This window comes from Balaenoptera ricei, chromosome 18 (assembly GCF_028023285.1).
Source record: "Balaenoptera ricei isolate mBalRic1 chromosome 18, mBalRic1.hap2, whole genome shotgun sequence".
Classification (NCBI taxonomy): domain Eukaryota; kingdom Metazoa; phylum Chordata; class Mammalia; order Artiodactyla; family Balaenopteridae; genus Balaenoptera; species Balaenoptera ricei.
The window spans coordinates 11,985,402-12,013,368 of record NC_082656.1 but is presented as its reverse complement, the minus strand read 5'-3'; the positions used below and the strand labels follow the sequence as shown (position 1 = coordinate 12,013,368).

Here is a 27,967-nt window from a genome sequence, read left to right as displayed (position 1 = left end):
GTAATATTCAAAATATGTATGTGTCACCCTTTGGATCCCCGAAGCAATGAATCAGTGCGGACTCTGCAAAAAAAACAGCTGTATTGAGTCTGCGAGTCACCTCGGCCACAGCCTTCAGGAGAGAAGAAACTTTGAGATTAAAGGGCAACATTTTCCCTCTGAAATGGAATAATTGTGATATGGGATTTGCTTTTTTTTTTTCCCTTCAAGTTTTGAAGAAAAACAATGTTCTTCCTGCTGTGATGAATTTATTCTGAGGTTTGAAAGGAAACCCGTGTCCCAAGAGAAGGAGGGCCCTGAGTCAGGAGGGTGAAGGCTGGCCTTTCAGCACATGTGTTCCCGTTTATCCAGGGGCGGCGCTCGGGTGTGAAGGGGGAAATACCCAGGGTGAAAAGATTCAAGGGGATCAAATTATTTTTCCATTTGTCTCAGAAAGAAAGAAAGAGAGGAAATAAAAGGGGGAAGGAAAATCATTTCATTATGTGGTGATCCAGTGTAACCTGGGGTAGCAGGCAAGTGGCAACTTTATTTTTCAGAGAAGCTCCCTCTCGGGTGTCCCACGCCTCCCAGGGTGTGGGCTGGGACTGTGGAATTCGAACGCAGCAGGAGCACGAGAACAGGAGTTTCACGGGTATCTGTCTACACTTGTCATCTCTCATGTGATCTCTGGGCTACGAGCCTTCCTCGCCCCACCTGGGTGGATGGGTTCGAGGGGAAGCAAGAAAGAGAAAGCTGTTCAATTGAACATTTACTACATGCTAGGCATTTTACGCGCATGGTCTCCCTCACCATAAGTCTGCAAAACAGAGATTATTGTCCCAATTTCAGAGGTAAGCAAAAAGTTTCAAATATTTTTGTGGGCCTTGCTCAAAGTGCCACAGCTGGTGGTGGAGCGGGCCTGTCTGCTACCAGACTCAAGCCCTTTTTGGTTTTGCTGCACTGCCTTCCCACCAGGTGGCCTTCATACGTGAGGTGGAGGCTGGAAGGACCATTTAGCATCACAGGATAAAGGCCACAACGATTTCCCTCCACAGCTCACACTCTATTAAACAAGGGAAAGCAATAGACTGAGTGAATGTACTCAAAGGGCAGGAGTAAAAACAATACATTAGGACTCATTTGGGGAATAGGAAGTTGGCCTTCCAGTTACTGTGGGGTAAGGCAGAACAGGACCAGTCCTAGGGGCTCCCTAATTCACTGGATAAAAGACAGGAGGACAGCGATTCAGCACCTGTGGGTGATTAGCTCGGGGAGGCCCCACTGGTTGGCTTGGCTGCACTATAACACTTAACGCTGGCTGATGATCAGTTGCTTTGCCAACATTTGAACACACCTGTGGAGCGGAAAGCCCCAGGCCCTGAAGCTTTTCAACCTGCCTGTCTGGCCCCGTCCCCTTATCATGGGTGCAGTACCCTCATACAAGGAACTCAGCCCCATGCCCTCCAAAACCTCTTCCTCAGGCCTCCTGCCGAGCCAGGGGCACTCATGAGAGTCCTGTCGGCCCCATGACATTCCAGAATTCCTCACGTGGCTCACAGACTGGGCTTCACCTTGACCTTGAGCAAGGGCTCCCCATGGCTGTGGGAAGAGGGGGTGACAGAGCTCTCTTGAAGCCTAGGCCTCGGCAGTGTCTCGAAACATGGGTTTCCCACTTGCCTCTGAAGTTTCAACGTGGACCTGTTTTCTCCTGATAATAACAAGCAGGGCCCGGAGGGGGAAAGACAAAAGAGGGAGGGGCGCGAGGGCAGGCAGCAGTCACGCCAAAACGGAAAACCACCCAAACGCTGCTCGGAAGGGACAGGGATGCGGACAGGGCTCCGTGGTTGCCGGTGGCAGTAAGGGGAGCCTGGAGGCCTGGTCATGGGAGCAGACGTGCCCTGCAGGCCAGCTCCAGCCCCTGCCCGCTCTGGTCACCAAGGAGTGGACGGGGTGGATTTTGAAAAGAAATCAAGGGAGTCCCAAAATGTAATCACCGAGGGAGAGAGGAAATGAGACCCTCGGTGTGGGCACTCAGGGCCTCTGGAGGAAGGAGACCTCTACCGACCGGCCCGCTGTGGCCAGGAGGTGTCCCAGACCTGCAACAAATGGCCACAAGCTATGGCCTTGTTTGGTCTAGAACCTTCTCCTCAAAATAGCAGAAATAAATGTTTGGAAAGAAAGGTGAAATGAGTGACAGCTCGTGACCTGGCTTCGCATGTGTCACAGCCAGCTGGCCCAGCAGCACCAGGGGCCCCCGCGGTCGGGTCAGGGGTGATCCCTGCAGTCTTAGCCAGAGAAACAGACACAACAGCCCACCTCTGTTCAGAAACAGAATCTCCCCAAAGGATAACGGTGTGTGCCTGAGGACACCCGGGCCCAGGGAGGTGGAGCTGCTCCCAGCTGCAGGAAGAGCAGGGGCTCCAGAATCCAGGCCCCCCAGCATCAGGGTGAAAGCCTTTCCTCAGAGCCCAAGGCTTCCTGGAGACTAGAGCTGGAAGGGGCTCTGGAGTCCAACTCTCTCTGTTCATTCATTAAAAACATGGCAGCTCAGAGGAAGAGGCCGCCCTGAGTTCAAGACCTCCTGAATATTAGCCAGCGGTTCCCCATTCATTAAGATGGAAACAGAATCCCTGCCTTGGGAAACTGATGTACCAATTAAATGGGACAACATATGTAACCACTTGAATAGTCCATCACCTTGCAATCATTATTTGTCATTATGCAGATAAAAGCCAACTAGGGAGACCCATAAAGGTCACAGCCTTGCCCAGAGTCAGTCAGTGGAAGCCCTGCAAAGGTCAGAGGTAGGCAGCTCCCAAGACGGCCCCTACGATCCCCCTGCCTGGGATTCACACCCTGAGTAATCCCCTCACACACTGTTATCCATAGATACAAAGAAGTGACTTTATATCACTTCCAAGATGAGGTTATAAGCCTCTGTGGCTCAGAATAGAATGAAGGTTGCCAGGGGCTGGGGGTGGAGGAAAGGGGAGGTGTTTATCAAAGGGTACAAAGTTCCAGTCTGGCGAGATGAACGAATTCTGGAGAGCTACGTACAGCACAGCGACTACAGTTGACAATACTATATTGTACACTTGAAATTTGCTACGAGGGTAGATCTTAAGTGTTCTCGCCACACACATACAAAAGATGACTATGTGAGGTGGTGTCCATTAACTTGATTGTGGTGATCATTTCACAGTGTATACATGTATCAAAACATCAGGTTGTATACCTTAGATATGTACAATTTTAATTCGTCAATTATACCACCCAAAAGCTAAAAACCCAAAACACTGTGGCTGCCATCTTAGGCTCTGTCTTGGGCAGCCAGACCCTTGTAGACCAAATATGCCAAATTTTCAATCCCCACACACGTTTCCAGAAGCTGAGAAGAGAAACACTTTGAACTGGGACTGTATTTGTTTCCTGGGGCTGCCATAACAAAGTACCCCGCACTGCATGGCGTAAACAATGAAAATGTATTGTCTCACAGTTCTGGAGGCCAGGAGTCTGAGATCAAAGCAACAACAGCAGGGCTGGTTCCTTCTGAGAGCTGTGAGGGAGAATCTGTGCATGCCTCTCTCCCAGCTTCTGGTGGTCGGCCTGCAATCGTTGCCATTCCTTGGCTTATAGAAACATCACCCAGATCTCTGCCTGCATCTTCACATAGCGTTCTACCTGTGTGTGTCTATGTCCGAACTTCCCCTTTTTATAAGAACACCAGTCATGTTGGACTAGGACCCACCCCAATGACCTCATCTTAACTTGATTACCTCTGTAAAGACCCTATTTCCGGTTGGCAGCAGGGGCAGAGGCCCAGGCTGGCTCCCTGCGCTACCACGGCGCTTGGGAAGAGTCACCGGGACCCGTTCGCAACCTCCATGGGCCAGCACATAGAAAAGGCTACATTTGCTGGAGTTCAGACTGAACACTGGGGCCAGTTTATGCACATCTGTGACATAATTAACACTGCCCACGATGGGCCAAAAGATGCAGTAAAAGCTTTGAAGAAAAGGATTTCCAAAAACTACAATCATAAAGAAATCCAACTTACCTTGTCACTTATTGACATATGCATACAGAACTGTGGTCCAAGTTTCCAGTCTCTGATTGCGAAGAAGGAATTTGTTAAAGATAGTCTAGTTAAGCTGCTGAATCCCAGATATACCTTGCCAACAGACATTCAGAATAGAATTTTGAATTCCATTAAGATGTGGTGGCAGGGGTTCCCAGGAGGTATGGATGTAAGTGAAGTGAAAGAAGTGTAAGAAAGATGGATCTCCTTAAGAAAGATGTTCAGTTTCCTCCATCAGATGCTGAAACAGCCAGACAAGAGACTGCTCAGATCTCACCAAATCCACCACCATCTGTTCCTACTGCACCAGCTCTTTCTTCTGTAGTTCCCAAGAACTCCAGTATTACACTGGTTCCAGAACAGACTGGAAAACTGCACAGTGAATTGGATATGGTGTAAATGAATGTGAGAGTGATGTCTGCCATACTGACGGAGAATATTGCTGGGTCTGAAAACCGTGAAGACAAAGAGCTTCTGCAGAAACTTTATCAGACGGGTCGGGAGATGCAAGAGAGGAGCACGGCCCTGCTCGTGGTGGTGGAGAAGGAAGATGTCACTGTTGAGCTAGTTCAAGTGAATGAGGATTTTAGTAACACCACCCTTGGATATGAGAGGTTTACTCGAAAGCAACAAAGGATTTTGGAGCAAAATAAGAACCAGGGGGAAGATGCCAATACTAGCAGTGAACCTTCTGCCCCATCCTCTGATCTCCTTGACCTGAGTCCCAGCCCTCCAACACACAGGGCCACTCTGGGAGAATACAACACCCTGAATGCTCAGCCTTCAGACTTAAATTTCAGCTCTCCAAGTCCTGTTGTAACAAACAACTTGAAACCCAGTCTTCATCCACAGGTGGATTTGCTACCCTCGGAAAATACAGAAACACCCCTGTTTGCCCAAAGGACCAGCCAAAACCTTGCCTCAAGTCATACATATGAGAGTTTTCTGGAATATTCAAATTCAGTATTACTACAGCCGGTTAGTCTACAGACCATTCCAGCGACACCATCAAAGCAGAGACTACCATCCTCGCCCAGCAATCAACCAGCGATGACAAAGAATGATTTCCAGCCACCCAATTACTACAAGGTAATGGAGTTTGATCCATTAGCTCCTGCTGTCATCACAGAAGCTATTTATGAAGACACTGATGTATATCACTACAAAGGAGCTCAAAGTCACAATGACTGTTGAGGTGGAAGCAGATGACCAGCTCACTAGTGGCATTATGGGTGCCAATTCTCTAAAAGGTAGACCCTGTCCAGCTTTGAGACTCGGAAGTTAAGACATTCCAAAACATCAAAACCACGGTGGAACATTTTTCCTCTGCAGTAATGAAGTTTAAACAGAAGAGTAACTGTTCCAGAGTAACGTTTATGGTTCCTGACAGCAGCTCAAGCTTTATCTCAAAAGAACTTGGTTGTAACATATATTCACTTAAAACTTCAGCAGAAGAAAAATTCATGGTACTGAGGCCAACCAGGTTAAGTGTAGCACCTTATGTTTCACAGACCTTCCTACATTTAGAAATCATCACAAGAGCTGGGATAAGAGTAGATGAAGACTGTTTCATTACAAAATGATTGTTAATAGATGAAAGCATGAAATGTGAAAAACTATTATTCAGGAAGAATACTGAGTGTCTTCATTTAATTAAAGTTGAAAGTAGAAGTCAATTTGCACTTCTTTATAAATAATACTCTTGTTTAGAATTATGAATTGTAAAAGCCTTGATGATTGTAGTTTAATTATATTTCAGGTACCCTCAAGAGGTCAATGGATTCTACATTGGTTGCCTTTAAATATAATTCTTTATAATACTAAATGCTTTTTCTTTTTTCTTTTTGGAAGAAAGACTTCTAGAAAACATTCAGAATAAATTGTACTTTGGTTTGTCATAAATTACAATGACAAATAAATTACCATTAAAACAAAAACAAAAAAAGACCCTATTTCCAAATAAAGTCACTTGCTGAGGTATGGGGGTTAGGACTCCAACATATTTGGGGGGGGGGCATAATTTAATCCTTAACAGGGATGTTGCAGATTACTGGGATAAGTTGAAGGAAGTCTTTTAGAATCTCCCAGAAGTGATTACAGTGTCCAGATGGCTTTTACAACGTGCCCTGGGCAGTTAAGGAGGCAGAAACTAAGCAATTCCCCTGGTGTTAAAGTGAGAAGCCACATGATTCTTTCCATGTTGGTACTGGCAAGAAAACAACCCCCCTTTAATGGGTGCTGTGGGTGTGGTTTTCTTCAGCACCCAGTTAGTTTGCTGGGGATGTCCTAACAAAGTATCACAGACTGCGGGACTTAAACAACAGAAACTTATTTCTCACAGTTCTGGAGGCTGGAAGTCCAAGATCAAGGTGCCAGCAGGGCTGGTTTCTCCTCCTCTCTCAGCTTGCAGATGGCTCTCCTCCCTCCGTGTCCTCACGTGGTCTTTCGGCTGTGAGCACACACCCCTGGCTCTATTCTTATAAGGACGCCGTCTGATCAGGTTAGGACCCACCCTAACAGCCTCGTTTTAACTCAATCACTTTTAAAGACCTTATCTCCAAATACGGTTACATCCTCAGATACTGGGGGTTGGTTCTGCCCCGGGGACACTAGGGGGAGACTCCCTCCTGGATGGACGTGTCTTTAATCCAGACCATCCCAGAATGTCTCCTGACCTTTTATAGTCCCGTGCCAGCACCCCGCCTTTCGGTGTGTGGGGTTCCCTGCCTGGCAGGTTCCTGCATCCGTTGCCAGGTCTGGAGGGACGGCTCTGAGAAAGCTGTTCTTTCTCTGCTATCAGGGTGGAGCAGCCTCGGGCCCCTCGGGCCAAGCAAAGAGTACTTCTGTTTTGACTCTTCGTTTTCTCACATTTTCCCTTTAAACACAGCCTGTCTTATATCTCCCTTTCTTATTTTTGTTTCTAACCCCCTCTGTTCCTCTTCAATGTAATTTTAAAGTGAAAACACATGGTCGCAAACCGGCGTCTCCCCATTTACTCAGCTGCACCTACTTATTCAATTTAAACTGGAAGGCTAGTTTACAAACTTTCAAAAATAAGTCCTGGGCCAACGTGCAGAACTGTATAAACACAGGTCTAATTTCATTTCTACTTGTTTCTTCTTCTTTTTTTTGTCTCTCTCTTGCAAATGACCTTCCTAGTATAAAAGCCAAAACACATGCATGCACACACACATACACACTTTTTCTTTCTGGAAGTTTCTCCTTGATTTCTAATTCTGTAACAAAATAAACAGGTCTTGAACAGAAATTGAGAGTTTTTAAGAGACAGTTTCCAGCAAACTGTCAATTAACATTAGTGACATCATTCAACACAATATCCAGTTTAAAGGGCTTCAGGACAGAGTGTTTGATTGTTAGAAAAATGACTAACTGAGTAAGTGAATTCTGCTTTTTCTCCATGAAAGACACATACATACTAGTTTATCTAACTGTTAATCCTAATCCTTTTTCACTTTTGGAAGGAGAAGGAGGACAGCTTTGGAAAATAGGGCAAAGGACATAACTTTTGGCAGTAGAGCTGTTCATATTTTGGTACAAGGGAACCAAAATGAGAAAATTAACCCTGAAAAACTCTGGAAATCGACTCAAGTTGCTTTTTCCTAAAATGACCCATACTGTAGCCATATAAGTTCCTTATTTGACCCTACCCAGTCACATTATTTTGATGGTGAGCATACAGAATGATCAAAAAGTCTTACTGAACTATAATGCATTAGTTTTCTTCCATTTGTAGAGCTTAGGACTATACATTTTCACATAATATCTTATGTGACCCTCACAAAAACCCTGTTAAGGAACTTGCCCAAGATCACTACAGCAGATAAGTTGTAGACGATTCAAAGCCATGTCTTGTGAAGGTGAAGGCAATGCTTTTTCCTCTCAGCTGGGAGGTATATACAAGTCTGGGGTTTTGTCATATGCTCGAATGTCACAAATGACCTTCCATACAGCAATAGTCTTGTTTTGGACTGAATTGTATCTTCCCCAAATTCATATATTGAAGCCCTAACCCCAATGTGACTGTATGTGGAGATGGGGACTTTAAGGAGGCATTTAAGGATAAATGAGGTCATAAGGGTGGGCCCTAATCCAGTAGGACTGGTGTCCTTATAGGAATAAGAAGAGATGCCAGAAATCCATCCCCCACCCCCTCCCCCCAGCATGCAGAGAGAAAAGGCCATGTGAGGACACAGCAAGAGGGCGGTTGTCTACAAGCCAGGAAGAAAGAAAACAACCCTAACCCTGATGTTAGACTTCTAGTTTCCAGAACTGTGAAAAGACTAACTTCTGTTGTCTAAGCCCCTCAGTCTGGGATATTCTGTTACGGCAGCCCGAGCTGATTAGTACAGTTCTGTTGGAGACTCCTGGCTGGGGGATACTTCCCTAGTTTTACCCCATCTAGGGAACCGGATGCTTTTCTTTAATGGTGCCATAAATTTCTCTCTGTACAGAGGCCTCTATGACAAAACGTGGAGAATTTCTTGAACTTAAGACTTTAGGTAAGAAATGAAAGATTAGATGGCTGGACCCACACTTGGAAATGAAAACCATAATCACATAACGCAAAAAAATACTACTAATAAAGCAGTGGAATTATAAAATGAGCCTCTATTTCTTGCTTGATTTAAAAAACGGGTGGAAACCCTTCACCAGGTGTGACTTCGGGTGTTACTCTGATGAGGCGTAAGCTCTGCCGCCTTCACCCTCGTGGGAGTCCCCCTGCTTTTGTCCCAGTCCAGCCCGTATCGCAATGGCAGGTTTGTATGTCAGGATGTTTTTTCATGCAGAAGAATTCAGCCCATAGTTGTGTAATTGTTAGGGTTCATTTTCAGAATGCCATCTTATAAACATTATTTCTAAGGAGACTTCCTCCTTGCTGTATTTTCTGCTGAACATTTAAAATTGGCTAGTCATTGTCTCCTTCTCAGTCAGCCGGACGATTCTCTGTTCTGGCCTGTTGAGAGTCTGCTCTACCTCACTAGCTCTTGAGCCTGAGAGCAGTTCCTGATTGGGGTCCATCAGAAAACAGATCCCCTAATTGAGCCAAAACCCTCCCTGTGTGATGTCATTTCACATCCCTCCAACTGCAGGCATTCAGGGGTGCTTTTATAAGCCATCATGTGTCCGTTCTTATATGGGCTGCCCCCGACGAAGTCCCGAATGATCGCTGCTCGTTCTTAAGCCTGCTTTCCAAACAGCTGTGGAAAATAGAAGTCAAGGCTACTGATACTTAGTCTTTGAGCACTTTCCTTTCCCTGGTCCTACAAGGACTTCCCTCTGTGTGCATGAGTCTCAGTCCTCCAGTTCTTGGTTTGGTAACAACCAGAAACAAAAACAAGTCTGAGCAGGTTGGAGGTAACATCAAATACAACACCCAAGAAGCTTCTCCTGAGTTTACTACATCTAATTTTTTTGTTTTTTGTTTTTTTTGCCTAAGCATAACTTAACAATGTACAAAAGATGGCAAAGGGAAACCTAGAGTTTGAGTTTCTTCAGCTAATAAACAAGATGGCATTAGGGGTATGGTGGGCTGTGGTACAGTTTTAGTAATGCATGTTGTGGAAGGAGAGATTCCCTGCTGACAATCCTGAAGGCTGACTGATCCAGGACAACTGTCCAGTCTGGGACCTGGTCACTTTCCCCATCTGATCAACCGCCTAAAACTGAACAAAGTCCCAAGAAAAGAAATTTTGTATTTAAACTGTTTACTGGCTCGCTTTCTTTTTATTTTTATTTTTTTGGAAACTGGGGATTGGCAAATGACCTTAGAGTAGTAGTATTTTTCATAAAATATAGCTCTCTGGATTCATGACTCAGCTTTGTTTTTGGCCTGTAGTGACCTCCCTTAGGTTTTTGTCGACTCCAACATTTTTAGATGTTTTGTAGTGGGATGGTTTTTGAATAGTTAAACCTCCATATTGCCAAAAAAGAGTCGAAATGGTTTGCTCTGATTTTTGCCCAAATTTTTACTTCTGTTTACTCCTTCAATTATGTGCCTTTCCTTATAAGCTCAAAGTATAATCTTTTACTCAATTTTCTCAAAGGGTTACCCCAATATCCATACCAATATCTCACATGCCTTTTCATTTACTTCAATAGCTCCCACTCTAAACCTGTGCCAGTTTTCTCCTTAGAACTTCAGGTCTGGATTTCTCATCATAGTATATAAGGAACAACTGGATCTCATTCCCAGACATGGAGAAGTTCCACACTGCCTTTTACCTGATGTAGAAAACCTGAGGAGGATAATGCAACAACTTTGCATTTCTCCTTGGCCTGTCTATGGATCAAACATTAATGCTCTTATAAAATCTGCATTCTACTTACAAAAATCAATGTAAACACTCATGACCCTCTGACTTTGTAGATAGATATTTGAGGTTCTGTGAAATAGGGATTTTTTTTTCTTTCTATGTCCCTCATTTTCAGTTCATAAATAAATAATCTGGTCTCACATTTAGATGAACTGGTTGGAGGCCCCTTTGTCAAATTAAGTAGGAAGATGGTATTCTCCTATTAATTAATGAATTGTGATGGTTTTGATGTTGAGGTCCCTCCCATAAGAAACAGACACTCTCTAAGGAAAACTGGGGCTCCTGGTACCAGTGGAATTGTTCATTTTATCCAGTACTAGTTTGTTCTGCTTCCAGGGTCAGAGCCAGGGGTATGATTGTAGCTTTCAATGAAGTCTATATTTTTTTTGTAAGAAGAAGAGCGAAACATTTCAGATCTGTCCAACCACGGGGCAAGCTCCCTCGGGAAGCTGTGCTTGCCATCCCCCCACAGGACCAGGTAGGAGGCTCCTGTCGGGAGGCCCATGAAGTCCATGCTAGTGACGAGGAGGAAAATGCACTTTCATAACCAGAAAGACAAGGCTTGTTTCCACCTTCATTACAACCTATTAGTGAAACTTAAGAGGAAACCAACAACTCACCACCCAACACAGGCACCTGCAGGCTCCAATATTCATTTCTGAGTCCCTAAAGGAAACCCATATGTTCAGATTTGGGGGACACAGCAGAGACTCTGCTGCCTGAATCCAATGTGCCCTGGGATGCTCCTGAAGTTATGAGGGCCGAGTTGGGCACTATGTAATACCCGCTTTCAGAACTGTCCAACTGAGCCACCTCTTCTGACTGTCCGTGCACCTGCTAAGAGCCACGTGCTTCCCGAGGAGCCCCTGGCTTTGCCTGCACACTCCCTGTGTGAAACCATGACACCCAAGGAGTAGGAATTCCCCAAGAGTGGGAGGTCACTGCCTCCCTTTCCTCACATCCTCTTCTCAGCTAAAACCCCCATCTTTCAGGTCTCGGCTTCCTGTCACCACCTCTTGCAGGCAGCCTACCCCAGTGCCAGCCCTGGACAGGGGTCCCCCTCTGCTCCTTGCACTCTGCCCACAACTGTACTGAAGTGTGATCACAAGACCGGCTGGCTTCGGGATTCTGGCTTCCCGTGTGCTATTTAAGAACAGGGTTGCGGCATTTCTGTTGGTATAATACTGACTTTTCAGAGTTCAATCTGAAGTCGTATTCATTTATACCTTGATATGCACTTACGTAAAATAGAGACATACCGTCTTTATGTCTCAAGTTGAACAAAAGTGCAGGTGTTTATGTTCAGAAAGTGCTCTGATCACCTCCCTTCTCGGTTTCAAACCCTTCCTAGATCTCCCTTTAATTCCCATCATTTTAGTTTTTTCATGTCTCCTCAAAGCAGTTTTGGGCTCCAATCTACTTCAATAGGCTAGAGAATCATCTAGAATCAGAGTGGGGTGGAAAGACACAGTTAAGCAAACAGGAGAAGGATGTGGTGAGGGGATCAGGAGAGAGAGGATGGTGGGGGGAAGGGAAAGAGAAGGGGGAAAGGGGGAGGGGGAGGAGAGGAAGAGGAGGAAAGAGGGGGAAGTTCCCGGACCCAGTTCCCAGCCCTTCAGCTGGAACCAGACACCGCCCTTCTCCCAGAGGGGGTCCCTTCTCCCCCCTCCCCTCTCTACTCCACCCCCCGTCTGTTTTCCTTCTGAACTGAAACCAGTTCCTTCGGGCCTGACCTCTCCTGCCCGGGACAATTTATTTCAGCCTGGACCTTCTTTCCTGATCCTCCTACATGAAGAAAGCAGCTGAAAGGACTGAGGAGCCTCAGCTGGGCCTTACACCTCTCTTAGCAAGAACAGAGACTGGGGACTGGTTTGGAATATAGTTACTTAACTATAGGTGCAATCGTGTGGATATAGCTTATTTAAAAATAAAATATGAGCATCAACGCAGCTCTGTCAGGATCCCATGCTACAGCACCATGGAATTAGAGACCTGGATGGCCATCTTCCTGCATTCCTCACAACTGTCATATTTGGGACTGCAGTGGTGAGTGGCCCCTGAGTCTCCCCACCACACTGTCACCCCTGCTCTGAACCCAGGGCCTTGCACAGAATTTGTCTACTATAGAAAAAGTCAAATAAAAACTGCATTTGCGTGTGCTATAAAACCATTGCTCCTTTGATTTCTCGGTGTCCCACATATAAAGAGGAATTAATTCCAAGTTTATTGTGAGGAAAGCTTTGTGTGTGGCCTTCGACAAGATCGCTAGCCTCTCAGGCCCCTTCTGTGAACAACAGGAATGATGATGTCCACCTTATGTGGCTGTTCTGAGGATAAGAAACAGTGTGTTTCAGTCACAAAACAACATGGGCACCCAGTGGGCACTCAATGGGGCTGGCAGCCATCAGTCACTGTAGGTGCTCCGCTTCCCTCTTTTGTTTTTGGCTGGCGCTGCCTGAAACGCCAGAGGAATTTGAAGTTCAATCACAGCAGCTGTGATCATCATTTTGGTTAGCATAGTTGCTTTTCTTCCTACTTCCTACTGTTCTCTATTTTTAAATCCCTGCGTATGGACATGTGTTTTGTGAATGTTATCATTCTCACCCTCGGCCAGTCATTTCAACTACTCCATCTCCATGAGGATGTCAAAGGTCTCCCATTTTCTCACATAAAACAAAAAGCAAGAACGACAAACCAGCACACAAACAAAACCCTGCAACCCCCACGATGCTCTCGGTGAGAACCTGCACCTGCTGAGTGCTCGGGGGTCTCTGGGCCACCCCTGGGCCAGGGGCAGTGCTGCCCCATCTCCTTTCTTCCCGAAACAGCCCTTTGCAGGTGGCCTGGGCTTCCACTTTCCCTTGGTGCTTAGCCTCTTGGAGGCGGGGGGGGGGGGGTGGTGGTGGTGGTGGTCTTTCCTTTTGTGCCAGCTCAGCAATGCATTTAAAACAGGGTTTTAGTATTTGATCCAAAATCGTAGTTGTTCTATTTGGGAAGGGCCTTCAGGGAGCCTGGTCTACCATCCAGCCTGAAATGGAGAAGGCTTTCCGGTACCTCTCCCACAAATCACTCTTCTGTTTCAATTACCCAGAACTGGTTTTCTCTGCTTGTAAGTAAGAAACCTGGCTGATGGAGGGGAGACCCTGGCAGAGGTCATGACCTCTCTGGCCACCAGCAACCTAGTAGGACAGAGGAGTTGAGAGGACCAGATGACCCCTGCAGCCCCTCAACAACACCCTTAAGGGATCCTCCCCTTGGGCCCGTGGCCTGGCACCCCCAGCCCTACCCCCCGCTCTGGGCACGGAGAGCTTGACTCTTCCTGAAGTCACCTTCAGCCTGAGGGGCGCTGGCTCAGACCGTGAAGCCCAGGGCCATGCTGCCTTCAGAATAATCCCCGTGGGAACCTCTTGCCACACAGAGGGGAGGAAAGTCTGTAGAGAGGCCTCCGAGCTTCTCACCACAGGCTTCCCTACCAGGGTTTTGGCTCTAATCACCGACAGGGAAAACACATCATCATTCAAAAGAACGAACACTCAGAGAAGGCCCTGCTGGGAAGCAGGCTCTCCCAGCGGTGTTGAGTGGCCTCCTGTTTTGTTTCTGTGTGATCGGGAAGGGGCACCACAGAAGAACAGAACGCAAACAAACAAAATCTTTCTGTCTTACTAGGTGCTAACCAGAACTGAAATCCAGATTTATGTCTGCAGGTGGTGGCGGGAAGCTGCTGGCCCTGCTCTCCCACAGACAGCACAGATTCCATTCAAAAACACGCGCAGCCGTTCCTGTGAGTTTTGGCCACGTCATCAAAATACTCAACCTGGCGCCTGAGGGCTTCTCTGTTCAGGGGGAATACCTCACAGAGAGGCAGCGCTTTGTGATTTGGAAAAAATGCAGCCCGCGCAGGGCTTTCTCTATTGTACACCTGAAGAGCCGAACCTTACAAAGTTTCCATAACCTGCCCAAGGTCACCGGACAGGGGAGCTAGGGCTCAGACCCAAGTCTTCAAGTCTCAAGCTTACTGGTTTTTTTCCCACATGACCCATGCATTTACTTACTCATTGGTTTATTCATTCATTCAATCAACATTTTCAAGGGCTTAGCATGTTGGTTCACAGTCCAGTGGAACAGACAGACCCATAAACGACAGTGACAATGCGGTTTTGTGCTAAATGCGTGCGACACCAAAAGGAAAAATCCTGGCAGTTGAGTTGTCGTGTAGTGGAAGGGAGATGTGTGTCAGTGAGCCGTGAGAATACAGGGAGATGGTGCAAAAGGAGAGGTGCGTGAAAGCAACAATGTGCATTGAGAGATGGGCACCAACCACACAGGGAGGGGGTGGCATGGAGCCAAGAAAAAAGAGTGCTTATCAAGACAGGGCAGCCAAGATGGCAGACCTAAAAACCACAGGGGAAAGGGGCAGGTGGAGACGGCGGTCACTGGCTCTGAGGACAGGACTGGCTCAGGGCTGACAAATTCAGAGTGGTTGCAGGAGCCAGTGTGAGGCCGGGCATATTTTTAAGTTTTAAAAGAACATTTTTTAACTGAAGTATAACATACACACAGAAAAGGACACAAATCTTCACTGGACCGCTCAGTGAATGTTCACAAGGTTAACGGACCTGCATAACAAACGCAGCTCCTGAGAAGGAGCCCAACGTGGCAGAACAGACCTCCAGCGCCCAGGAGCCCCGGCGTGGCCCTCACCACTCATGACCTCCCATCGAGTAACCACAATTCTGATTTCTGACAGCACATATCAGTTTCAGCAGTCTTTGTACTTTATATAACATGGAACACGTACTCTCTTGCGCTGGTATTTTTAAATCAACATCTATGTTTGATTACCGGGCACAAAGCTGCCAAGAGCATTCTTTTCCATGTCTTGCTGATGGATGGATGGAAGCAGGGGTTTCCCTTGGATCTTTATCTAAACATGAGACTGTGGGATCATACATAGGCAAGGAATATTCTTAGCTTTACTACCAAATTTGAATTTGTCACATTTTTCTAAGCAGAGATAGGGAGCTAGAGGCAGGGAACTGTATTCATTAAGGATGCTTTGATTTGATCTCAAGCACCAAAAAATACAGCTTTGATCAACTTGGGGTGGGGGGAGTATTCACTGGCCATTGACTAAAGCAGGGGTCCAGAACTGGGAACCCTCTAAGAATGAGGGCAATTTGGGTGCCCAGGGACTCGTGGGTGGCAGACAAGTGCTCCTGTTCTGGCATCTCTCAAGGGTTTATTCTCTACTATTGCAAATGGGCTTTCTCTACACAACGGGGAACTGGTTGCTGGCAGTCCCCGGTTTCTCAGTGACAGATTAGTGGCACCAGAAGAACGAGAAGACTTCTCTCTCCCTAGAAGACTTCTCTCTCCTTCCCTTCATAATATAAAAATTTCACGGGAGGTCACTGGTAGATCTACCCTTGACCAATCACTGGGGTCATCAGAAAGGAGGTGACATGGCGGGACCGGGATGGGTCCAGGAGGTCCCCAGGGTCGAGTCCCAGTAAAAAAAAAAAAGTCACATGACAGGTAGAGGAGGAAAAGTTACCCCCAAAAGATCCACAGCAGATAAACAGGGAAAGGGACGCCAAACAGACGGAAACGAAACACGCCCTAGATGGTGGAAGGTGACGGCCACCTGCCGAGCGAGCTCTACCGAAGCTTGACTTATGCTATAAACAACACAATGCAGATACTATTATCCCCATTTTAACTGACGAGAGAACTAAAAAGTCACTTCCAGAGTGAGGAGCCCAGTAACGGGGCCCTGCCCTTCAGCGGCCTCAAAGGCCCAGAAAATGAGGAGAAGCTCTTACCTCAAATCATCTGTCAGCGCCGCTTCTCCCGACGGGATGAAGGTGGGTAGGGAGCAGAAATTTAAACATTTAAATATTCCTTCTTTTGTAGCCTTGGGCGTTGCTATCATCGGTGAGTCCCTGAACCTTGACGGGAAAAGCCCACGGCTGTGACTGCGTCCCGTATTCTGGCCGTAAACCTCTTTGCCGCAAATATTTTCGCTGCACTATTAATTGGCCGTAAGGCAGTTTTGTCGTAAAAGATAAACTAACTGACCCTTTGGTTTGACAACATAATACCAAAGTCATGACAGATGATGATGATTTGCCCCAATAGTTGCATTTCTTATTTTGAAACACATTACACTGGAGGAGAAAGAGGCCTGGAAGGTGCAGAGTTGGACCCACATCTCCCATAGAACTCTGGAACTTCTATCAGCGGACATGCGACACGTGACAATACGGCAGCGCACACAGCAGTGTAGAAGGCTTTCACTACCCCGTACAAAGCTCAGTGACAAATAGCATCCTAGTATTTAGAAACTGATGGCTGATACATCTTTTAATGAAGGAAGACACTTTATGGGGACTTCCCTGGAGGCACAGAGGTTAAGAATCCGCCTGCCAATGCAGGGGACACGGGTTCGATCCCTGGTCCGGGAAGATCCCACATGCAGCGGAGCAACTAAGCCCGTGCGCCACAACTACTGAGCCTGCGCTCTAGAGCCCGCGAGCCACAGCTGCTGAGCCCACTCACCACAACTACTGAAGCCTGTGCGCCTAGAGTCCGTGTTCCACAGCTGAGCGGCGGGGGGCCCACTGCAGTGAGAGGCCCGCACACCGTGGCTAAGAGTGCCCCCAACTCGTAGCAACTAGAGAAAGCCCGCATGCAGCAACGAAGACCCAACGCAGCCAAAAATAAATAAATAAATTTATATATAAAAAAAGACACTTTATGGAAAAAGTGCAATGCTGAAGGAGGAGATAAATCAAAAAGCAAAAAAAAAAAAAAAAAAGTGTAAAATACTATGAATTTAAGACTTGGGAGACAAGTGTTTAGGTAAAACCTCCAAAGTAAAATCAGTTATTTGAGCAGTATTGCCATGAATCTATGCACATTTTAAATGTATTCAAATATTTGTATTTTGCAATAAAGTCCTCTTAATTTTGTTACTCATTGTTCATGTTTCGTGATGTCCTTTTTAATGTCCCTCTTTTATTTTTAGTTATTTTATCTTTTACAGCAAAATTGCCTTATGGCCAATTAGTTATGTGGCAAAAATGTTTGGGGAAAAGATGCTTACAGCAAAGAAACTTATGGCAAAAATACCTAGAACTGGCTGTGACAGTAAGAGAATGGAGAATGGAGCTCTCTGGAAGGACCACAGTGCAGGGCGGGAGAGGCAACCTGCGGCTTTGGGTGTCAGGGCAGTGGGAAGAGGGAGGGCCCCTGAATATTCCTGCCAAATTTGCCCAGGGGTCTGGGCTTCATCTATTTATCTATACATTTGACAAAGCTACATTTACTGACAATCTACTCTGAATCCAACACTGCCCTAAGGATCCAAGATAAAAGAGTTCCATTGCCAAGAAGTTCACAGTCACAATGGAGGAGAGGCTAGTAAGCTATGACAATACACTGCTCTTCAGTGACAGGGACATGCCAGGTGTAGGAAGCTAACCCAGGGGTCAGGGAAGACCTCATAGAGGAGGGGACACTTGAGCTGCGACTATGACAATAAGTAGAAGTGTGATGATGTTGTAATTTACTTTAAAATACCCAATATAGGCAATGTGATAGTATGTATTAATGTTCTCTGCACGCTAGGGGCCAGTTTCCCTGATCAGAAATTTACACTCCAGATCATTTAAATAGTAGAGTCTCAACGTGAAGTCAAGGACCAGAGCTCCAGCCTCCTTATCCCAAAGGAGACCAGAAGCTTTATTAGTTAGGATAGTGAATGTTAAGACTGACTTTTCAGTGGGGAAATTACTGACTTCTTAATTAGCATCGCTGATGAAATTAATGGTATTTCATGGATGTGAATTCAATCTACACTGGCTACAGTATTTTAGAGACCTCTCCTACTGCTCCATAGCCAGGGTATAAGAATCGACCGAGGTCTTTAGCCTGTGCTCTTGGGGTGGTACCCAAGGCTTGATTCCTAAATGATTGGGTTGGAGGAGTCTGGCTGCTAATGGCATTACAAGACTAATGGGATCCCGCTTCCAGATGACCAGTGCATCTGCTTCCAGTGTATCTTCCACGTACAATGATTGTCAGATCACCGAAAAAGGCGCTGGACTTCCCAAGCTCACAGAAGACTTCTGTGAATGGTCTCATGCTTGCTTGCTTGCTAAAACGTGTTTGCTGAAGATGTGTTTCTACAATGTGGCAGAAATTGATCCTGAACATTGTTTTCATTATAACATAGTGAAGATGTGGGGCTTGGGGACTACCTTTACCTGCCAAAAAGCCTGTGAATGAGCAAATTGGGTTAGGCCAATTTGCAGCAAGGAGTGCCACCAGGTGGTGCAGATAAAGAGGAGCTCTCTGGGCAGGGAACACACTAAGAACCAAGGCACAGGGTAGATCTCAGCCACTGGTAGTAGGTGGGTTTGCCTGAGGTGCAGGGTGTCAAAGGGAGGGGTAGATGAGACTGCTTCCCTCCTGAAGGACTTCTGTGCTCTCCTGAGTCTGGGCTTCATCCCTTACATTAATGTTGTCAACAATGTGCCCAGGGGTGACCCACATCAGAATCACCTGGGTGGATGGGGCCCTAGATTCTGCTCATCGAAATAAGCTCCCCAGGTGATTTTTCACCCACCAGAGTTTAGGAACACAAGGAAGCCATGGCAGGGTGCTGGGCAGTGGGATGACTGGGCTGGTGGTGTAGCCAGACCCTCAGGCAGCAGTCTCGTGGAGTACAGTGGGAGGGTTCTGATGTGAGGCCCAGATTCTGGTCAAGAGGTCTTGGTGACAGTCCAGGCAATGGTTCTGGAAGTGGGGCAGTCGGTTTAAAGAGGCCTTGAGGTAATGACCAGCCTGAGGAGTGATGGATGGGCTGTGAGAAGGGCTGGGTTGAGGGAGCCAGCCGGGCTGAGGATGACTGACAGTCGTCTGGTCTGGGGCCAGGATGGAGAGTGCCAGCAGCAAGGCTTTCTCAGGCTACTATATGGTTGTGTCCCTTTTGTCCCGAGAATGCAGATGGAAGCTCACCTGTGGTTCTGTTGCTCCCTGGGCCTGTCCGGAGCCCCCTCAGCCCGGCTCCTGCTACCTGCCTGCTCTGGTCAGCAGCTCCTCCACTCCCGCCTGCGTCGTGCCTGGTCAACGATAAATTCTAGAAAGCGTGGTTCAAATGAAAATAGCACGATTTGCTAACTTTCATGTAATGGGCTGTTACACCCTTCACCTGCATTTAGTTTCTTTTAAATGAAACAAAAATAACCCCAAAAGTGGACTATGCAGAAGAAATAACAAGCGCTGTTTCCCTCTGGTCACTGGTGCCCCAAATCCCTGCCAGATGGTCAAGCAGAGAAGCTCATGTTTCAGCAAATTACAGAACCTCATTAGGACTCTATTTCATGTTCTTAGATGCTCTAGGCCTTTATATGAGGTGATGTTGATTTCTTAAACTTGTATGACAACATAATGAATGCACATAAGTGAAGTGTCCAATGAAATGTGAAAAAATCGGTGAATTCTTTGCATATTTTATTTTTCTTTTTTTGATTTCCAACTCACACACATCTGGCATATTTTACATCTTTGCAATAAAACATGGTTACAATAGCTTAAGGAATTTATATATCCAAAATATTTCACCATGATCTCAAGATGAAATGAACTTGTCTTCCAGATGTTCATTATCCTCCCAATTCTAAGCTACAAACTCAAGATATTGCTTACAGCCTGGTGATGAATAAATTAATCATTACGCCGATTCCCCAGAATTTCAGAATCTCATAAATACAAACAACAATGAAGAAGGAATTCAGTGCTAAAACTTACTAGTACAAGGTGGATAACAAATAAGTAATCACATCAATAAATAATGATATGTTTCTGGTGCAAAGTGCCAATACAAAGAACCCATTATCTTGTTTTATCTTTTTAAATAAATGACTGCAAGTGAGTGTAAATTCTGAGAAAATTACATTCCTGTAACATGCCTCATAGCCCTACTGACACAATATGTACATATCTATGACGATACAGTCACCAAATATACAAAGAAGAAACATGAATAAAGTGTATATACCCCTGGGTGTATAACTTGATCAGTACAATGTATGGAAAATCATTTGATAGCCATCATTTTATATCATAAAAGATGAAGTGCCTTAGGGTAAGAATGTGGCTTTAGGTGAAAATTTCACAAGAACCTAAAAGAATAACGTCAGTTATTGTTATAATAAAGTCTGACTTATTATTAAAGAAACTAAGCTATTCAAGAACCAAAGGGGGGGGGGCGGGAAACAGCAAAAAAGTTAGCATCAGATTCTCCTCCCCTAATGTACACACGCTAAGCCAGCAGGATGATTCTGGAAGAGTTGTCCAGGAGTTGGGAAGTCATTACTATGGAACTAATGATCGGGACTCCTATTTATACAATAAAACCAGGACCTCATCCCTAAGCCCCCTTTCTGCTGTGTCTTCAAATTATGAAGGTTAGGGCTGAATTTTCTTTGTATCAAGTACCAAAATGGCAAATAATGGCTTAGTATTCAAATGCTTTATGAGCAAATTTCACTTAGAAGGGATGAATTTAGATTTAAAAGTGCAAAACTATGTATTTTGGTGAAAATGTCAAAAATTACTGATTGAGCCCAAATTCAATCCTTTCATACAAGCTGTGTCCTTGGACAGATCTTACTATTTCCTAGTGTCAATGCACCTGTTCCATCAAGACTTCAGGATTAAAGAACATGCACGTTGTAACTCCACAATAAAATTAAGAAATGTTTTGTTCTTTATACAAGGTTTTACTTTTACAAAAGTATCCCTTTAAATAAGATGCATCTGATGTACAAAGTATCAAACGTGTTTTTTTTTTTTTTTTTTTTTTCTCAGCTTGAAAAGAGGCTGGAAATGGGATGCAGGTTAGGTTCGAAGCTTAAACTTTGTAACAACTGGACACAAGGTTCCTCAGAATTGTCAAAAGTCTCTTGTGACACGTTCTACTACCTTTTCTCAATAAACAACAAGATATGAAATAATTACCAAAACATCTCCTAATTCATATAATTTACATGATATAAGCTTGCTTGGTAGCAGCTGGTGTTCAGTAGTGAAAAAACACACAAAGTAAAATGACTGCTGACTGCAATGTACAGCTATTGCTGGGTGTGATGGAATGTACAAACGGAGGTCGATGTAGACGGGTTTTTTCCACCAGAGATATTGCCTTTCCATGCAGCACTTGTGCTCTCAGCTTTAACTTGGCTTTTGGTTCTCCATTTGTCTTCAGTATCTGTTCTGATGCTCATAATGCCACCGATTAAAATCTATATTAAAAGCTACAATGCTACCAGAAGCCATGCCAGTGATCAGAGTCCTGGAAAAGCAGAGGCGGTAGTTAAGAGAGACACAAAATCACTGATGTGGTTCTACTTTACACTAAACAATAGCACGATCTCAAAGTTCACCAGGTTTTAGTTTTGCGTGCCCTCAGATAGGATTAAAATGTATTCTTGGTTCTCCTAGGAGAAGCTGAATCAATTCCGAAAACAATTCCGAAAACACCTGGGCTTCCAGACCAAGTGTTGATTAACTTTTGACCAGACAACTCATCAGATAAACACTTTCTGAGTAGGCATCCTCACTGTATGTTTATCTGTCAAGCTGTAACTTATGTGCATATGCTACTGTTCCAACATATCAAGGACATCATAAAACAACAATAATCATTGAAATTAAGGATGAGATTGAAAAAGAAATAGAAATTTGGTTAGTATCGTTCCTTCTCCTCCTGGGAGACCACTAAGACGACTACAGCCTTGCCTATGCTCTCTCATCTACTCTCTCCCCCATACCGAGTGAAGGATAAAGATCTTACAAAAGCTTTCCTGCCCTCTGCACCCCTTGAGAAGAGCTAATCACTTCTTTCTTCTGTTCCTCTGCTCCTGCTTCCCTCATATACATTTATTATGATTATTTGAGCTCTTTGGGGTCAGTGATCTTGTTTTGTATCCTCAGGACTGTGCACAGTGCTTAATCTATGATGGTGGCAGCAAATGTTTGCAACATGAGTACATGAATGAATAAGACTATCCGGGAGAATATTTAAACTACTTAAGAACACAAATCATTTCAAATACTTTAGAAACACCCATGTATATAAAATAATTACATGGTAAACCATTCCCATTTATGAATACGGACTACAGCATTTTGGAACACTCTAATAATAATCTGCTTAAATTTTCTTTAAAACAGGTTGGGCTGCAGATCAAATACCCCCTCCCCAAACTAACTTAAATTCCATTGCTTTTCTTGATGACTTCAGTACTGTTTTACTATAGTGTGAAGATGCTTTGTTAAATTTATCATATAAGCCTTAACATTCATACTGTTTTAAAACCAATACTCTTATAAAGAATATACACATAGTTGAAATAAGTCGGTTAATAAGCTTTTCTTATTTCTGTTAAATATATAGCAAAAAATGAGAAATTACCATATTAAGATTATAGAGTTTTAATTTATTTTTTAAATTTAGAAATTTAGACTTTATATTCCAATTATTCTTTTCACTTTATAATAAACCCAAAGGCAAACTTTAGGAAATAACAAAATCTTGTTGCAAATTGAGGAACAATAGAAAATCATATTACTTTGTTAACATTCCTGTCAATTCTTTCCAAGAAAAGATTATAGTGTCTTAGGGAAATACATAAAATACCACAAAATAACATAAATGGCAGATATGTGAATAAGAAAATCGGAGAGGGGTGTGTTGGAGATTGTTTCAAGTAATAAGTGCCTCGTATTTTTAAAACAGAGGCCAGCTGTAGTCTGTACTTTGCATTTGGCTGCATTTAGCTAGATGTATGCCTCAAGCCAAGACTCTGCTAAAAAATATGTGTTTCTTTCACATAATGTAAGCCAGGCAGGCCTGTCTGAGACCAGGTAAGGATGTGAGAACAGAGAAGTTGGTGGGGATAATTCTACATTTTGGGCAGTGTCTAGATGCGCCTGTTTTTCTTCAGACCAATTTCTTTCTTTTTTTCCCCCTTATTCTCTTCCTCTGTTTCCTTCTTACCAGAATCCTTTCTTACAGTACTTACTCCTCTCCTCAATTTACCCTTTTCTGCACTAGTCTTTCTTCCATCTGGATGCTGGAATCTTCTTCACGGCAGGTTTCACCCTTGGTAAAATGTTAAGAACTTTCAATGACAGTTCTTGAGTGATCACATTTCTCCCCAGCATGGCTCACCTCTGGTCATGGGATAAGTCCATTGCTCTAATGCCAGCATCACATCCGGGGTAAATGTACAGCTGCTTGAAGTCACAGGCCTGCCAAACCTCCACCACACCGTTGTCCCCTCCGGTCACCAGGTTCTGGCCATCGCTACTCAGGAGAATGGCCTTTGGACAAGGCAGAAAAGCAACCATTTCTCTCGGTGTTTCCCAGAAGATCAGTGGGCACTACTAAAAGGCACTTAATACAAGTCCCTTGTCATTATTTTCTACGTTTAGCCACTTGTCCAAGTTTTCTCAAGTCCAATCCATAGGCTTTCCAATGTGGAATTCATCAAAGTTCTTACATAAACAAAGGATCTTATTAAAACCAATTTAGGTTACAAAATAACAGAAGTCCCAAAGAGAATATTATCAGTCTAATCCAGAAAGAACTTGAGAATTAAGTAACATGATGTTTTGTTAAGTTCTGAATACTAGCTATGTCAAGACTTTTAGAACAAATGGCAGAAGCATATTTAAAAGCTGTTTTTAATAATGATAAACCAGCAATTATAATTCATTTGCGAGTGATGGGCAATTTGGTATGTAATTTTGGTCTAGGGTTCAGAAGATAAGATTCTTTGACAATAAACTCACTTTTAATGTCAGGGGAGTGCAACGCGGGAACAATTGTTTGTAAGAGATTAGGAAAAATCTCCTTAAGGGTCTAACCTCTAATCAAACTACAGCCATCACCTCCAAAGTCTAATTCACTGAGTTAACTACTTGGGATTAAATGAATTTTGGGTTTGTTCAAAGCATCAATCAACATGAATTTATGTGCTTTTACAAACCAACACACATTTACCTGGATACCAGAGAAATTCTATTATGAGTCATTTAATGTAAAATAGTCAATCTTTAACCTCTTGGCTAGGTCCCCAGTTAGCATGGAACATGCAGATTTACCCTTGTCGAATCGTTGATCTCCATTTGAGCCAAAAGTTTCCCATTGATGCTGAAATTGCTGAATCGCCCTCGTTCATAGTAGATGATACAGTGGCCTTCACTGGAGACAGAAATCAAGCGTGGGAACAAGCAGTTTTCTGGTCCTTCGAGGGCTCTTAGCAAATCTCCGGTGATTGTGTGGACGAGGCAAGGGCCCTCTGCAGAGCAGGGAACAGCAAGGCCAGAGTCATTGGTGACGACCAGTCACGTTATTAGCTCCCACACACCTGCCAACTGTACCTGAATAATACACTCAGAGTTGTTGAAAGAAGGTAGAAAAGAAAAGAACTATGGTGGCAAGAGCCAAGCACTGATGTTAGATTTCAACAGAACAAGTACAGAGAACTGTTACATAACACACACGTGTCTTCCAAACTTTTTATCTAGGTCAGTAGTTGTTCTTTTCCTTCATGAGATAATATTCATTAAAAAAGGATACAGTTCATACATTACATGAGAATAAAAGACTGTATGTCGAAGTCTTCTCTTAATATGTGTTTAGAAATTTTTCTTTAGAAAGTTCAGGAGAATTATCAAAACAATCACTAATTTTCTTTAGTATCATCAAAATTTTAATTGTACCACATAAATACAATACTATCAAATAATAAGTTTTACCTTTCTATAGTCTATATATAAAATGAAAAAGGCAAAATTAAGAAAAGGAATCAAGTAATTCAGACTGTAGGAACACTTTTTCTTTTTTAAATAAATGAAGAGTGAGGCGAGAATGTAAAAGTAGTATGGGGAGTGACTTATTTTTTCTCAGGTAGAAATTTTAAGATAAAACATTCAGTAGTCAAGTTCATACAAATAATTGGTTAATGTAGTTTGGTATTACCTGTCCCCCACGATCCCCAGAAAAACTCCATAAAACCATGCATGAATTACATTCTTATTTTTCAAACAATTGATTTCAGTAGATACACATTTTACAAAACAAGTGACATTATAAGGCTATACTTAAATGTTTTCCTGATTACTAAAGTAATAGATGTGCATTCCAGAAAATACGAAGAGTTAGAGAAAAAAAAATAGCAATCACTTCTAGTATCAACCATCATCTATAGAAAATTAATGTTTTTCCCTATGCATACTGCATCTCTTGTTTTCCTTCCCTTTCCTTTTTTTCTTTTTTTTTCTTTACAGAATAGAATGATATTACATGTTATTTCTAAAACAGACATTAAAAGACATTTATTGAAAATATCCTATCTGTCCCTCCCTGGGTTATTTATTCTTAAATACAAAAACACAGTGTCCCTACCTTTAGGCATGATACCCATTATCTATAAAGCAGCCAGAATAAGCTCCTAAAAACCAAATCTGATCATCTCATCACCTTGCTAAAAGACTTCAATGGTTTCCCATTATACTCAAAATAAAATACAAATTGCAAATACTTGTGCCGTGGGGGCCCCTCACCTCTTCAGCCTTTGTCTCCTTACGTCCATGGTGTCCTCACCACACTCGGCCCCTTTGGTTTTCTTTCAGTTTCTCCTAAGCATTAGGCTCCTTACTGCCCCGGAGCCTCCCATGGAGAATTGGTAAATCAGCCAGAATTAGAACTCAAGTTTCCTGACTTTTCCCGAAACAGTACTTTTTCCACAAAAAGTCAGAAGAACTAAGTCATCATATTTCCTTTCCCATCTACCACTACACAGTCCCCAGCCTTGAGAAGAAAATGACGTGTGGAGGGGGTTGGATCCAAGGCTGTGTCTGATGAGCAGCCTGGGCCCCCCACGGGCCCCATCATCACGGATATCTTCCCCTTGTCTTTCATTTTTTTTATTTTTTATTTTTTTTACTATATTTTTATGTTTGGCTGCGTTGGGTCTTCATAGCTGCACACAGGCTTTCTCTAGTTGCGGCGAGCAGGGGCTACTCTTCGTTGCCATGTGTGGGCTTCTCATTGCGGTGGCTTCTCTTGTAGCGGAGCTCGGGCTTTAGGCACGCGGGCTTCAGTAGTTGTGGTTTGCGGGCTCTAGAGCGCAGGCTCAGTAGTTGTGACACACGGTCTTAGTTGCTCCGCGGCATGTGGGATCTTCCTGGACCAAGGATCGAACCTGTGTCCCCTGCATTGGCAGGCGGATTCTTAACCACTGAGCCACCAGGGAAGTCCCCTCCCCTTGTCTTTTAAATGTTATCTGTAATGACTGCATCATATGGGTGTGCTGCAGTTTAATTTACCAGTGTTCTGGCTAGAATGCTGGTGAACACAAAATACTACATAATATTTTATATCTATTTTATATTAGTACTAGCAAATATTAATAATAAAACTAAACAGCTACAAAAAACCTAGGGATTACATTTGTCTATGGAGAGCCTCCTAAAGGAAATAAATCATAAATCATGGTTAACTTGTGAAAATCGTATAGTGTTTAAAGACCTAAAATGAAAGAAATGTCTTCTGACCTTTAGCACCACTGATAACAAGTCCAAGTTCTGCACAGACAGAAACACAGATAACTTCATGGTCGTGGCCCGTGAGGACAGCTCTTGGTGCAGGATAGTCACCTGCAAAGGAACAGCAGCGGTGAGTCACTACAGACCAATGGCGGGAATGAAGAGCTATGCCATTAAATTGACCGTTTAAAATAGCAATCATTGTTTAGTAAGGGCATTTATTAGCTGTGTGACCATGAGCCAGTTACTTAACCTCTCTGACCCCCTTTCTTATATCTTAGAGAATATTATGCCTTTTTAAAGAATTCCGTATTTTTCTCTTCTGTTCATTCTGCTTCACCTGGTTGTTGAGTCTGTGATCTTTCCTTTATGGTGCTTGAGATCCTGCCTGTTTTCCTCTGTGCACTCATATTCTGGATGGGGTTGAACCACCCCTCCCTCATCTTGTCTCTCAGAAAAACATCCTATGCTTTGGTCTCAGCGACGCTGCTCTTTCTGAGAGCTGCCTCCCGGGTTGCAATCCCCTGGCCCCCACTGTAGAGGGGGCAGTGCGGGAAGTGAATGTCAAAGGGATGGCACTTGTGCCCACCTCCTGGGCAGCCCCTCCCTTGACACTGATGTGATGCCGCAGCCCTGAGCAGCTGGACTGGTGCTCCCATTCCCTGCCCCACCGTGGCAGGAGGGAAGGCATCAATAGATCGTGGGAAATTCTGGGAAGAAAGCGCACAACTAAAACGCCCTACCCAGCAAGGCACCCAACACTCTTCCCCTCTGCCAATATCTCCTCCTTCAGACCCAGCGGTCTTCTGTCTCTCCAGGGACTGCTCACAGTTTTCTGTGAGTTTCCTCAGATCCACCATGTGAGCCTCCATTCTGCTTTTGAGGCATTTCTTACTTAGATGGAGTATGGGAGGGAGAGCTGAAAGCCCACCTTAGTTTGCCATTTTATTCT

At 44.2% G+C, this 27,967-nt stretch overlaps 1 protein-coding gene and 1 pseudogene across 8 annotated transcripts in view; one reads left to right on the top strand and one right to left on the bottom strand.

Moving 5' to 3' along the window:
- The first annotated feature begins 775 nt into the window (after nucleotides 1-775).
- Nucleotides 776-5,251, top strand: LOC132352722 (TOM1-like protein 1; annotated as a pseudogene).
- Nucleotides 5,252-19,933: 14,682 nt separating this feature from the next.
- NBEA (neurobeachin) overlaps nucleotides 19,934-27,967 on the bottom strand; it is a 612,623-nt gene continuing 604,589 nt past the window's right edge. For all 8 annotated transcript variants that reach the window (XM_059902450.1, XM_059902451.1, XM_059902453.1 and 5 more), the window contains 4 exons: nucleotides 27,025-27,126; nucleotides 24,568-24,764; nucleotides 23,633-23,784; nucleotides 19,934-21,751 (listed from right to left, as the gene is read on the bottom strand). In XM_059902450.1, the coding sequence (XP_059758433.1) occupies nucleotides 21,661-21,751; nucleotides 23,633-23,784; nucleotides 24,568-24,764; nucleotides 27,025-27,126 (542 nt within the window). In that variant the 3' untranslated portion in view covers nucleotides 19,934-21,660. The remainder of the gene's footprint in view (nucleotides 21,752-23,632; nucleotides 23,785-24,567; nucleotides 24,765-27,024; nucleotides 27,127-27,967) is intronic.